Below are 14,227 nucleotides of genomic sequence, written 5' to 3'. Positions count from 1 at the left end.
GTTCTCTCCAATTACTACTATTTGTATATGTATTTAAAAGTCATTACTTTATTTTTCACAATAGTAAAATCACCATTTTATTCAGAGACAAATTACAAAATTACCTACTTTGTAAGAGGAAAAAAACCCCTGAAATCTATTCTAAGCAATGTTTATCTGGCATTGTTTTTCTTCTCTTTTCAGGCACTTAAAAAGTTTTACGTTTATTCAAGTTTAACATGGCTGTCTTACTCAGAGTTTGATACAGTATGACTGCAAATGTCCACTGCTCACATCAGGTCCTTGAACTTCTGGAATGAGTTTAGCTTTCTCATGTTTAAACTATTATACTTACTAATATGCTTTGCGAATAATGGGTGATGGACAGCTGATGCCAGGGGTATGCTGTGAGGGAAAGTGATGCCTCTGCTTACAGTTTGCCTTCTCTTAAATGATCAAAAGTAAAAAGAACGAGAATTCGGCCCCGGTGTGAGTAGGAACAAATGTACAATATGAGCCCTATTGCATTATAGGATTTCAAAAGTTTAAGGAGACAATTACAATTCATAATAATCTTCAATGCTTACATTTTTCTTTTTTTACCCAAATTTAGTCGAATTTTAGCAACTTTGGGATATAAACCAGCACAGATGACAGCTTTAATTATCTTCTCATTATCTATTAGGGATGGGGAGGCAGAGAACAAAGAGTAAAATACTGACACAACAGACAAGAGCAGCAAGTTGTTGACACTGTGTTTTCTGCTTTACCTGAATTTATATTAGATTTTGGATCCTTGGGGTTTCTACTGTTTACAAATCCCGCTCCAAGGAGATGCTCAGCAAACTGCCCCTTCATGTTATGCAGCATCTAGAGAGCAACAAACAGAACTAGAAAACCTTCCACAGATTTATGGGCATTATAAAGCACATATTCATAAATAAACTTAGCTGTAAGCTTTCCGGCTTTATAAAGTACTTTTGCAAAAACGTGATGTTTAAGAGCAGAGGATGGCAGATTACAAAATTTATAGAAACCTGTTTTTGTCAACAGTGTTTTACTGGAACACGGCCACACCCATTCACCTACATATTATCCATGGTTGCTTGGCACCACATGGCAGAGATGAGTGGTTGCAAAAGAGACCGCATGGCCTATGAGGCTAACAGTCATCATCCAATCTTCTACAGAAAAGGTCTGCCTGTGGTAGGAAATGACCACTGATGTTTAAGGATTATTCCATTTTGCAAAAAGACTAGTGTCTTCGAAATTGCTCTGTAGCCCGTATTTTGAAAGAAATAGAGAAAAAGTACAAAGAAAATAGCCAACATCCATCCACATTTCTACCACTGAAAATTAACTACTGTAGCTTACTGGCACAAAAGTGAAGGCCATTTTTTATTTTTAAGGAAAATCACTATGTGGATAAAATGATGCATGGCTCATTATAAAGCATCAAGTAATAATGAGAACTATGAGTGAACAAACTTTTCTAAACAATACTGTCAGAAAAGTCATCTACCAAGAAAGAGTACTGCAAACACTTATGTAGATCCAAGGCAGAAGAGGTAGAAAAGAAACACTATCTCAACAATGGGATAACTGTGTAGAAACTACTTTTTAAATTAATTCTAGTTCAATGTTGTAAAAGAACAGAAATGACACTGAACTAGATGAGTTCTACACTGGTCATATTTAAGTGTATCTTCCTTTTACTGATTGTGTGTGACTTGAGTTTCCCCACCTAATTTCTCTTACAGCTGACTTTCTGGTCACCTCCTAGTTTTCATTACCATTATGTTTTTACTGTTCAGGGTAATAACCTTTACATCCTATTCTATATCCACAATTCCTGTCCCTGTTTTGTACTCGGTGCCGCTTAAATGATTTCAGTGTACAGCCCCACTGATGGAGCATTCTCTCTCTCTCTTAATTGGCAGCATTTCAGTGCCAGTGAATTTTATAAGAACAGCTCATGGGCGCAGTATTTCAAGTGCTCTCTTGAATGCCTATCCCTTGTCTTTATATTTTAGTATCTTTACTGAATATAGTATTTTCAAGCAACACTTGGATTCAGCCACATTCTCGTATTCGGCGGTTCATTTCATTTTTTCTTTTTCAGGAAAATGTTTTTACACATCTCTCAAATAGATATTTAATCTCACTTGAATTTTCCATGTACAGACATTTATTATCTTTATGATGAATCGGTCCTGTCTTCCTGCCTATGAGCTTTTCACTCATTAACATTTTCCTTCTGCAGCTGCATCCATAAACTGTGATTACTTTAAGCCTCCTCTTCTATGGCAATCATTTGCTTTTAGGGCTGTCCATTTTGTTCCTTATAGTTCTTTTGGTCTTTTTCTTAGTGCAGCAGTCTTCTCACTCATCCCATGGGTTTATTTTCTTACAGTAGTTTCACTGAATTCATATTCTGCAACTGTTCTTTACTATGAAGCAGTTGTGAGGCATTTTCTGCTGAGATGTGCTGTGTTCCACTCCTTTTGTCCTTTGACTATAGCATCTTTCAGAGCTGCCACTATCCTTCTTTTCATTTGGTTAAGGCCTGGGCACTCTGGGGTAAATATGCTGGATTCCCGACTCTCTTACCCTCTTGCAGATGTGCTCAACGTCCAGTACGCAGAGCTGGAGTGTACCCGTAACGGGGAAAAGTGAGGACATTCCTATTCCTATTGGCTTGCGATCACTTCTCCACTCAGTGCATCTGCCCTATTTATAGATTACTTTCCTCTGTTTCACAGATGCTCCTGTCCAGTGTTCTCTCACTACACGAAATCAGCTAAAGATACCTACCCTCAGAGTTTAAGATATTCACCCTATTTGATATTAAAAATAAAATTTAGGAGTATTTGTGAAAATGTTCAGGTTGAGTTATCAAAATGTCAACTAGAGGGTAAGTGCCAGAACAGTAACTGAGCCTTGCTGTGTTTTTTTTGCTATAATCTAGACCCTTGCATCTTTTCTCAGCCATTAGCTTTTTGTTTATTATATTATACATCTTTTCCTGTTTTGTTGCAGTTGATTTAATAAAAATTTTGAATGAACCAACTTCATGAGAAAAATTCACACAATCAATTAACCTTTTGCTACTAATCTAATTGTACAAAATGCATACATGTATTCTCTAATCTAATATGTATAACAATCACTCCAAAACATTCGCCATTACCTGCAATGTGTTTGAAGACAGAAAATATTCCCAGCAATAGTCTTTTTCATATCTGTAACCACGTCGCCTAGCTTCTTCCCAGCCCTGTGGGGCAAAGAAATGAAGGAAACCATTTATATATTTTCCCCAAAGACTACTTGTCTGTCTTCATTTTGATAAAAGTTTAATCTTCCACTGATGTTTTCTGTGTAAAAAGGTCACAGAATTTTGAAATTTATAAACTAAACAAATGAAACAAAAAACACCTCCCCATGGTCCCAATTTTTGTGGTAACCAGCACTGAATTTTCTGAACTTTGTACAAGTTACCAAGTAATATATTGCGTATTTTGTACAAAATGGCATCATACTGTACATAATGTAGTAAATGAGAACTGTTAAAAATTTCAATGCTATCAAATGTTTTTCAACTTCACAAATATGACTTTTATTTTTTAGCTAGAGAAGGAGAAAGGGGAAAAGTAATACTGAATTAGCTCAAAGAAAAAAACTTTTCCATACCATGTAGTACAAAACTGAGTCTAGACGTTGCTGTCGCTATAAACCAAATTACATTTAAATTTTGTAAAGATGGCTAATAAATGTTTATCCTCTGATACACCTGGCTTTTGAGAACAGAAAATGTCTGTCTTCTGAGTAATGTATATGATTATAATGCTCTAACTAAATATTAAGTCAGAATATAGGTATAGTTTATTAATGAACAGAGAGACCTTCTCTCATGAAATGTCAGTAAGACAGATACAAGTGAATAGCAAATAAAATATTAAAATAAATTGTTCATTTGCTCAATTGTTATCAAATCAAAAAGAGACTTCTTTTCCAAAAGTGTAAAAATTTAAAAAGCTATTAAACTTAAAAATGAAATGTTTTAAAATGTTCAACTCATTTGAAACATTCTCACTTAGCAATTTATTCCTCATACCTATGAAATATAGATTTAAAAAGCTAAATAGGTTCCTATTCTATCATCAGCTTTTCATGTGAATAAACTGTCACAAGTTATTTTTTACCTCAAACGCATTCACTACTGTCAGATGGTCACTTTTAGAATCCTTTGCCAATTCCTTTCTTCTTGCATCTGCAACCTTTTCTTTCCCCTTAAAAAAATACAGACCAAGGAAAATTAAATAGTTCTGACTACATATTAGAACGTTCTAATGATAAACGCTAATAAAAAAACATTATCTAAGCCACCACTATCATGTGTACATAAAAATCCCTAGCCTTTCTCTTGTCTCTTACCAATGGAATGACAAAGGGATCCTTGAAGCTGAGACTAGCAGCAATGGTAAGTACTGGGTCTAAGCAACAGAACAGAGCTCCAAAAAGAATCATCTTTCCAATGTGTGGCTCAACTGGTAATCGTGCTAAATGGACTCCAAGAGGTGTCAATTCTTCTTCTTTATCCAAAGCGTTCTGTAGAGGACGAGTTTATGTTTAAAACAGACATTATTAAGCATCACAATTAAACCTAATTTTAGTTTGCTTAGAAAAAAAGGAACCTCACTCTGAAGCCCAAATACCCTAATACTGTTCAGTGCCTGTAGAAGTTATCTTGGGACTGAGGGGCAGTGACGGGATTGGGAGAGGGTGGGAGGCAGGCATTACATTAGGATACTGGAATGTTCTTACTTCTCGACAAGAGTAATGATGACAAAGTGCTCACTTTGTGGTACATCATTAACCTGGCCATTTTTGTTTTGCTCTTTTATCCTGTATGGGAATGCTATAATTCACAAAAATTTTGTTTTTAAATGTGGGCTCCAGCCCCTACTCCTGTCAAGGATTTGCTGGCCTTTTCAAGATTTTGTTGCCTGCAAATGATTACATAAAGACTGACTCTCAATTTCATTTGGGACAGGACACATCATCCTGCTGAGGGCTTAAGGCCCTCTGCTTGTCCATCTCTACCGTAAACAGGCCAATTTCCTGAGCACCACACAACTCTCCACAGCTATGTCCCAGTAGACAGAAATAGGGGAAACAGGTCGTTGGTAGAACTGTCCTGTCTCCTACAGACCAGTGACCTCACTAAACCTAACCTACACTCCACCAAAGAAGGGTAGACAGCAACGCAATGCTTTTTCACTTAAACCACTTCCGACTCTCCATGAAGTTATTGCAGTGTTCTGACATGGGCCAAATTCTCAAAATAATCTGCATGACTCACTCAAATAAAACTGAAATATGTAAAATATACCTTGGCATCCTCTAACTAGCACCCATCAACAGAACTTGCAGTGATGACAGACACGCTCCATTTCTGGGCCGCCCAGTAACACGGCAGTGGCTGCTGTTCCGACTACACAGCTCTAACCGCTTTTCCCCCACTCTGGGCTCTAACTCACAGCTAGTTCTGAGCTTCTCAACACCGTCTTGTGCAGGGACGGCTACCAAGAGATCACTTGACTAAGATACTAAAACGAGTTTCTCAAAACACTGATTGCATGAAAAGAAACAAGGAAAACAAGCTGTAAGAATAAAACGGCACGTAGGGGAATATGACATTTTGGAGAAAAGTCATCCATTAGTATTCCCTCAACAAACAAGAGTTACCCTTTATAAAACACCCATTCAAAGATTTCAAAATTGTAATTTTAAATCAAGCCTACAATGAAAAAAAAACTGTGTGACAAGGACTTGGTACAAGAACATAATGAAGGTTTCATTTTTATAGCTTCCTAACTCATAATTTATACACCAAGGTGAGCAGCCAAATAGTGCATAAAGTTGGGCACCATGAATTCACTGGTGTAGCTTGCAGTACGAGAGTAAGATTATAATTATCTGGCCTTTAGATGCTCTAATGCTCTTTAGGTAAGCATTTTTTAAAAAGCCCAGCTTACCAGTTCCATCAGGTGTTTTATGGAGAGTGACACTGCTTCATTTGATGGTGGGTCCATCAACCTGCTCAGAAAATGAGCAATCCCACCAAGCCGTAAGATCTGGGAAGGACAAATACAGTTAAACGTAGATCGTTTATTGACGTAATAGTCCTGCCCGTCACTCAGTCGAGGAACACATCAAACCTACCCATGATTTTCAAGTCAGTTATTTCATCAGAGTAAGTTGCAATTACATTTGTGATTCTATAAAAATATGTTTAAAGGCTGAAATACTACTTTTTATTATCCACCAACTTATTATTGAGAAAAGTAGTTGGTTAAAATCTCAACAAGTCAATTACCAATTATTTTAGAAATAAATTATATGAAAATATATAAAATGCTGGGGGGAAAAAAAGGTAAGTACTTTATAAAAATCTTAAGATGTAGTAATACCTCTGGCCAGTGAGGCTTACCTGGCTATAGCGTCATTCTGTAAACCGAAAGGTCATGGGTTCAATTCCCAGACAGGGCACATGCCTAGGTTGCAGGCTCAATTCCCAGTCAAGGTGCACACCAGAGGCAATCCATCAATATTTCTCCCTCAAGGTCAACGTTTCCCCTCCCTCCACCTTTCTCCTTTCTCTAAATTCAATAAGCATGTCCTCAGGTGAGGATTTTAAAAAATGATGTAATAACAGTAGCTAACATTTACTGAATGCTTACTATGTAGTAAGAAACTTGTATGAGTTTAACTTAAATAACTTGTCCAAAGTACCAAAAGTGGCTTGTGAGGAGAGGTGGTGGGCTTCAAACACAGACACTCTGGCTTCAGGGCAATACGTAATTAAATACTTTTAAACAAGCATTCAGAGGAAGTTTCAAAACATCGTTTACTAACACACACAGAAAACAAACGTGTGGTAAACATTAGAATGCCATCCCCATTTAATTTTTTAAACATGCACTGATTTACCTTTATTTGTAAACAAAGTTCTTCCAAAGGAGTTCTCAAGATCTCTGGCAGCTGATAGTCCTCTAGAAGGCTTGCTCGGAGACCATTATACAGATGATAGCAATGGCCAGGTTGAACTCTGAAAAGAAAAATAAAAACAAAACAAGGGGGGGGCAGAAAGGAAGCATTTGTCAGTGACTTTTCAGAACTCCAGAGAGAGTAGGCGGGGAAAGCAGTCAATATCTACTTCTTACAAGCCACAGCATAGCTAATTTACTTACTATTTCACTTTTATTAATCACATATTCTTTCTGCCCACCTATTTTGAAGAGCCTTAAATCCACTATCTGTATCCTATGTCCTGATTTTATGGAATAAAACACTTCCTCCCTGACCAAGAATTAGCTTCCCTATTTTTCTAGTGTGCTCAGTAACAGCAGTCTACTCCGCTTAACCTCCACATGGCTGTGAACATCTGATGTGACAAAGCCTGACATCGTGTCAACTTGTCTATATTATTTAAAATGCTTTTAGGTATGTGCTATTTAATGAGCTCTCAGAAGAATGTTGGAATTTTTTTTCCTTCACTGTTTGCTTTTAATGACATGAATGGTATTGTTCTTTGGACAATATTAAGGACAGAGGTGAAAAGGTGAGGATATGCATGCCATGTATTTTTAAAAAAACAACAAATAGTTCTATGGGCTCCTGCTGCAAGAGCAGGAGGACGTCCTTTTCCTGCAGGAATAAAAATAAATCTAAAAACCTTCCTATTTCTGTCCCAAGTTTACAAAAACCCACTGTTCATTACATAACATGCCTGCAGAAACTAAGAGTGCTTCCACCGAGGAGCACATAATATTGTTGCTCTGACCTTTGAAATAATTATCAAGCTAATTAGGCTTTGCCGAAGGACTTTACCTCTTTGGAGACTACAGAGGACTGTTTTTTATTGCTATTAAAACACTGTAATTCCATTTAACCTCCACTAGGAAAGTGGGGATTGAAGAGTTAGATAAAATTAATAGTTCATTCCTTGATTTTCTAACCGTTTCCAGATCAAATCTAGGACCTAGCATGTGTACTACTCATGTGCAGAAGTGCGCCAAAACCCGTTCACTATGAGGAATACCGTTTAAATCAGTATCCTGTGGTGACAGGTCTGTGTGGAGGAACCCGTCTTGCTGGGCCCCCAATCAAGTTATCCCCTAGTAACTGATGAGAAGGGTACATTCTTAGACTAAGCCATGCCCCTGGCTCAACAGCATGAATTGTGCAATACAATAAACTACCTAGAAGCCAAGTTATACTGGGATAACCTGCAAAGATAACAGCAAGTATGTCGGGGTTTTATAAACATATCACAAACTTAAGTAATGAAACAAAATGCATGAAAATGAACTGTAAGTTCAATTATTTGTGTTAAAGACAAATCACTTTCCTACCAATAAGACAGGGAAATTTTTATTTCTCATACTACCATTTACATCAATGGGAGAAAGGTACTTTCCTTGGGTTTTTGTTGGTAATTCATAGTGACAAACCAGCACAGATGTGAGTGTACAGGAATTCGGAGCCCAGACTGTGGAACCAAATGCCTGGAGAGTCAAGTCCTGCTACTTACAAAGCTGTGTGATTTTTAAAAAATTATTTTAAATAATCCATACCTAACTGTTCAATTTCTTGGTACCTTAATTTCCTTACCCTTAAAATAGAGGTAATAATCTACCTCACAGCACTGTACTGAGAATTAAGCAAGTTAATTTATATATGTATATACGAAGTGATTAGGAAATGACCTGACATTCAAATAGTATTAGCAGTTATTATTAGTAACATGTGCCTTTTTAAAAAGAAGTAAAATTATAGGCAGTACAACTAACGAGAAAAATAAAACATATTAATTTATATGAGCTGAATTAAGGAATAGGGTAGAAAAATCATAAAAAAGAATTCCAAAGAAACTATAATTAAAAGACTTTCTCGTTTAAAATGTGCTGTAGTAAATTTTAAAACACATGAAAGGTAACTCTTCTAAATAATATTTTCAATGCCAGTAACACTTTTTGCTACAGAAATCTTTCCTGTGTTTTTTAAAGGCTTCGGACGAGGTCCCCCCATCTTACCTTCCAGCTCGACCTTTCCTCTGTTTGGCATTGGCTTTACTGACCCACTCAGCAGACATTGTACTGATGTTGTTCTGCGTGTCAAAGTGTGTCTCCTTTATTTTTCCTCCATCTATCACATAAACTACATCATCTATGGTGATGCTATTTGGAAACAGGTATATAAAATATTAGAAACACATCAAAAGTGCACTTATCTATGAAAAGTCTACATGTGGGGAATGTAGAGCATTTCTATGGGATTAAATGGATTTTAGCAGTTCAGGGTTGCCGCCTCTCTTCCCACATTTACCAAAGGGACAGGACCCAGCGCCTCATCACAGGCAGCCTCAGCAGCTGCAGGGCAGCACAGTGCCAATTCTGCAGACATGTGTTCGGCTCTTACTCGCCTGCAGCCAAACTTCACAGCTTGTCTGTGACTTCTGTACCTATCTTTACCGCCCCCACCTGAGGGCCACAGTTTAGTATCAACCTCCGCAGAACAATGTTTCAGTGCTATACGCGTATATTACTACCTCCAAGAGAATACATACATTTTAAAGGCTGGAAATATCTAACTGCTGAATTACCAAACAATACACCATTCAAACATACAGGCACATAGAACAAAACTTGCATCGGCTCCAATGTGTCTTTAGGGAAGCTTTGAAAGAACACCTTAAAAGGTTGTTTTGGAAGAGGGCTAAAACATTAGTATAGGCTAAATAAAAATTTTAAAAACTAAACCTATGCCACTACCATGATTAAATTAAAAGATTTACTTCTGAGAAATTATAAAGTACTTTGTAGAGAAAAAAAGATGAAGAAGATATGTTAAAATAAGTTATTTGGCTTAAAACTAGTATAGTCACTAGCAGTTGACATGTAAAACAATCTTTACCTGGTCTCTGCGATGTTGGTAGCAATCACTATTTTCCGAACACCAGGAGGGGTTCTTTTAAATACCTATAAGAATAAATACATCAAAATCCCAAAACTACATTCATTTCTTATACATTATTCTTTCAGTTAAGAGAAATTACTTTAGATACTACCCATTTTTAACACTGTGTTTATTTGTTAACATATGTATGCATGTAACATTTATAAATGTATTTGTAGGTATACATCACTTTCAGTACCACAAATCCAGACTAAATCTCCCACAGATGTTAAAATCTTATCACAAACAAGAGTTTAAATGAAATACAGTAATTTATAGGATAGTTTTAAACAAAAACTGCAATGTTCCACATCTTACTGTGTAGTCAAACTTTTAAGGAAGAATTCTGTGTAAGAAGAGTTATGAATTACCCACAATTACTGGGTAAAAACAGCAAACAACCAGGCAGAGGCCCCAGTCGTGAGAATAAATATTAATGACTGTACCACCACATGCTAGCTTTTGAGATTAGACTGGATTTTTAAAAAGTCCTCTTCAAATGCTGAAACCTACCAACAACACAGCCTTGTGACAAAGTCACCCAAGTAGATGAAAGACACGCAATGCAGCCAAGTATCATTTGGCTGTAAGGCAAAAAAAAAATGCATAAATGTACCCCTTTATGCATAAAAGTAGTAATCGACAGAGAACATGGGGTTTCCCAATCTAGTCACAGACTCTGTGTCGACACTGGACGTGCCTCCACATTGGAGAGTCTGCCGACAGACAGCAGTCGGTCTCTGGAATCGAGAGCTCTCCCCCCTTCTCTTCCCTGGGTATGCACTCTGTAACCAACTCTGTGTCCAATCCTGAATTTGACACAGGGCAAAGGTCTCAGCAGAAAGAATATTAAAAGTCTCAAAAAAAGAAAAAAGTCTTGATAGTTTTTTACGACGTGTGAAAAAAACTAGGTGGGAAGACAGGGAGATCTTCTTGTCCATCTTGTTCTACCAAGGCCCACAAACACTGCAACCCAGACAATTACCTTGCCTTTGAGAATGTTCATTCTAACTCAGGAAATCTCGGAATATGGCTGAGCCAAAATATTCAAAACCGTAATACTACGTTATTGACAAAACAGGAAATCTCATACCTGTAAATATACTAATGCTGTAAATCAAATTTTCAAATATCAAGCTATAGTATGTCATTTTTATTGATACTCACACACTCTTTTTCTTTTACTCAGGAACACCAAACAAGTTATTGGTGAAAACAATCTTTATAAACTTTCCCCTAATGTTGACTGACTAATTTGATGTGCAGATTATTCTCTTATCCACATTTTTTTTAAAATCATCCCCTTGAAAACTCATCTGTGAGGTTCTCAAAGAAGTATTTTTTACCCGGATAACTATTTTAGAATATGTCTTAAAAATAAATAAATGAAATGCAGTAACAGTCCTTTAGGCTTGCCTCATTTTGAAAGACGCCGAATAAATTTAACAACATACCTGCGTCTGGTTAACTGTAGGCATCAGTGAATGTAAAGGTATAATAAGAAACTTGTCTGAAAATTAAAAATAAAATTAAACTTTAGGACAATTGCAGCTCCATCAGACACATACGGAACATAATTTTAAGAAATTACATTTATACATTTTAAGTTTCAAAATGAAATAGCTTAAGCCCGTCACGATTCTTAGCTAACAGAAAGTTTGCCATAGTATAGTGACGGGAAAGAGAGGGTGAGTGTTTAAGAAGCAAAGGCAAATTTCACATTTAGCTGTGGTTACGAAAAATGCAGTGCTGACTTAGGTTTCTAGCAACAGTGCCCAAGTGAATCAAGACAGTGATATTACCCCCAGAAAAGAGCTGTTGTTATTCAAAGGAGGTATGATGCTCCCCACACTCTGGTGACCCTCTGGACTTAAATAGTAGTAAATGCTGTCAAGTAATTAGTATTGCTAAGAAATGCTCCATTACTTCTCTGCGACATGACACAAAATACATCAACTCAATCCAAAGTCAAACCAGCCTACTTCACTCAGACCGAATCAAGCCTACAGATATAACTTCCTGTTCATAGAAAATTCAGGAAAAAAATAATCAAATGAAATGATACCATGAAGATTCAGACAAATCCAGAAAGTTGACCTAGCTTTTTCTGTAAGTCATCACCATGGGAAAAATAAGAGGAGAATGGGAGTGATGTTCTATCTAGAACTGGAGTTAGAGATTATCTGGTTTGACTTTGCTACAGTTGAACAAGCTCACCGTAAAGGACACTTTGGGGGCAAAATGGGGAAAACTGAATGTAGACTGGATTGTTTAGTGATGTTAATACTTAGGTAGGATAATGGCACTGTGGTTATAGAAGAAATTGTCTTTACTTTTTAGAGGTGTGTGCTTCTATATTTAAAGATCCCATGTAATAGCTACAACCTAAAAAGCAAAAAATTAGACCACTCTTGGAGTTGCAATAAAATATATTTCTGTAATACCTGATTTAAACATCACTTGTGACATCAAGAGATCATGTAAAGTGCTGATATTGTCCCAGCCTGGTAGAAAGACCAATATTGCACCATCCTGTATGGGGGAGAAATAATCATTACAAAGGATTACATAACAAAATACACTAAAAATCTGTACACACTTAATTCTTCATTAAAATTATACTACCTCAGGATAATTTTGGTTACAGATTATAAGTAAAAAGTAAAAGCTTGCTTTTTAAAAACAGAATTTATAAACCAGATTTTTTCATCTGTTCATTCTTTTCTTCAAATAGGTCAAATACCTAAACCATTTGGTATTTTGAGATTCTCATTCCTGGTGTCAAAAGCAATTTCTTCCATAGGTCGTTTTTAAAAGGCATTTAAGAGGCCCTGGCTGGGCAGCTCGGTTGCTGGGAGGGTCATCCCAATGTGCTAAGGTTGTGAGACCAACACCCAGTCAGAGCACCAACCAGAGGCAACCAGTGAGCACATGAATGTGTGGAACAACAAATGGGTATTTCTCTCTCCCTTCCTCTTCCTAAAAATCAATTACTTAAAAAAAAAAATGCATTTAAGGAATTGTATTTTTCTTTTTTCATGGCTTTGATATGAAAATAAAATTAAAATTATGTCACTTGAAGAAAACTAACCTCTTCTTCCAAAACAATGTATCGAATAAGGGCAGCAATCAAATTCAGATCAACTTTATCATCATCCATCATTTCTATAACATCTACGGTACTTGCAGAATACCTAGCAAAGTTAAACAGAAAGTCATGAAATAGTAACATTTCCTAATATTTAATGTGCTATAAAATCTAAAAGTTAATTCAACCTGCCAATAGGGGAACAATCAATAGATAGCAGAATTATTAGGAAAATAATAGTAGTTAGCAATCAAAATAGCATAGTATTCAGCTGGAATATGAGACTTGCAATAATCTCCTTAAATACTTACAAATTCAATATGATAATTGCTGCTTTTTGTTTTAGTCAGTTAGTCACTGTGTTCTGACTTTCAAACAAAATAAACTTACCTTTTCTGCAGTTCCCTTATGTAATCTGGCCAGCGATCTTTATAGATTGCTTCTTTTTCTTCTTTTTCTTGTCTATTTACATGCCCTTGCATGAAACTCCTCTTAAACTGGGATCTGTGTTCTTTTTGTTCTGGAACATATCTAAAACAAAAACATCCTTAAATAGCTTCACTTTTTGGAAACTCCTTGGTTTTAGCTATTATCTGTAACTTTTTACATTTAGGATTTTTAAAAGATTATAAAAAATAACTTCTAGTGAACACTAGAGTTAAATATCTAATTTGTAAGTGTTCATTGACATAAAACCTGACATTCTTGATGAAAACCATTCTTCTCTACCAAAGCACATAACAACTCTCAGTCATTATAAGCAGTCAAAATTAGAGTATGTTCACCTTCAATTTAAGTTTGCCCTAAAACAAAAGATAAACATTAAGTCCAAAATAATAGTTAATGTTGCCTAGCAGAAGACTCAGATTTTACATATAGGAGATTTCGAAAACTGAGTACACATAAGAATTCCCTGGAGAGTATATAAATTCTGAAATCCTATACCTTGTGATCTGGATTCAAGTCTGGCTGGTGTCTGCTAATTCAAGAATTTAATTGGTGGCCCAGGAGATTCAAAGAATGTGGTTATGAACACACAGTCCCATGCTTGAGAACTATTTCATTCTGCTCAGGCCCGCAGACACAGCTAATGGCAGAGCCAGAAGCAGCATTCGGACCTCTCGCCCGTCCAGAGCTCTG

The 14,227-nt window shown here is 36.4% G+C and overlaps 1 protein-coding gene across 1 annotated transcript in view; it reads right to left on the bottom strand.

Moving 5' to 3' along the window:
• Positions 1-14,227, bottom strand: part of DHX36 (DEAH-box helicase 36) — a 36,049-nt gene that overhangs the window by 7,247 nt on the left and 14,575 nt on the right. Inside the window, exons 10-22 of the mRNA XM_037140035.2 lie at positions 13,478-13,618; positions 13,091-13,193; positions 12,444-12,531; positions 11,454-11,509; positions 9,958-10,022; positions 9,078-9,221; positions 6,973-7,090; positions 6,018-6,116; positions 4,414-4,587; positions 4,182-4,268; positions 3,170-3,253; positions 750-849; positions 567-657 (exon numbers count right to left, since the gene is read on the bottom strand). Coding sequence (XP_036995930.2) covers positions 567-657; positions 750-849; positions 3,170-3,253; positions 4,182-4,268; positions 4,414-4,587; positions 6,018-6,116; positions 6,973-7,090; positions 9,078-9,221; positions 9,958-10,022; positions 11,454-11,509; positions 12,444-12,531; positions 13,091-13,193; positions 13,478-13,618 — 1,350 coding nt within the window. The remainder of the gene's footprint in view (positions 1-566; positions 658-749; positions 850-3,169; positions 3,254-4,181; positions 4,269-4,413; positions 4,588-6,017; positions 6,117-6,972; positions 7,091-9,077; positions 9,222-9,957; positions 10,023-11,453; positions 11,510-12,443; positions 12,532-13,090; positions 13,194-13,477; positions 13,619-14,227) is intronic.

Source organism: Artibeus jamaicensis, unplaced genomic scaffold (assembly GCF_021234435.1).
Source record: "Artibeus jamaicensis isolate MK-2021 breed Jamaican fruit bat unplaced genomic scaffold, CSHL_Jam_final scaffold_474, whole genome shotgun sequence".
Taxonomy (NCBI): domain Eukaryota; kingdom Metazoa; phylum Chordata; class Mammalia; order Chiroptera; family Phyllostomidae; genus Artibeus; species Artibeus jamaicensis.
This window is presented reverse-complemented; position numbering and strand designations above follow the sequence as displayed.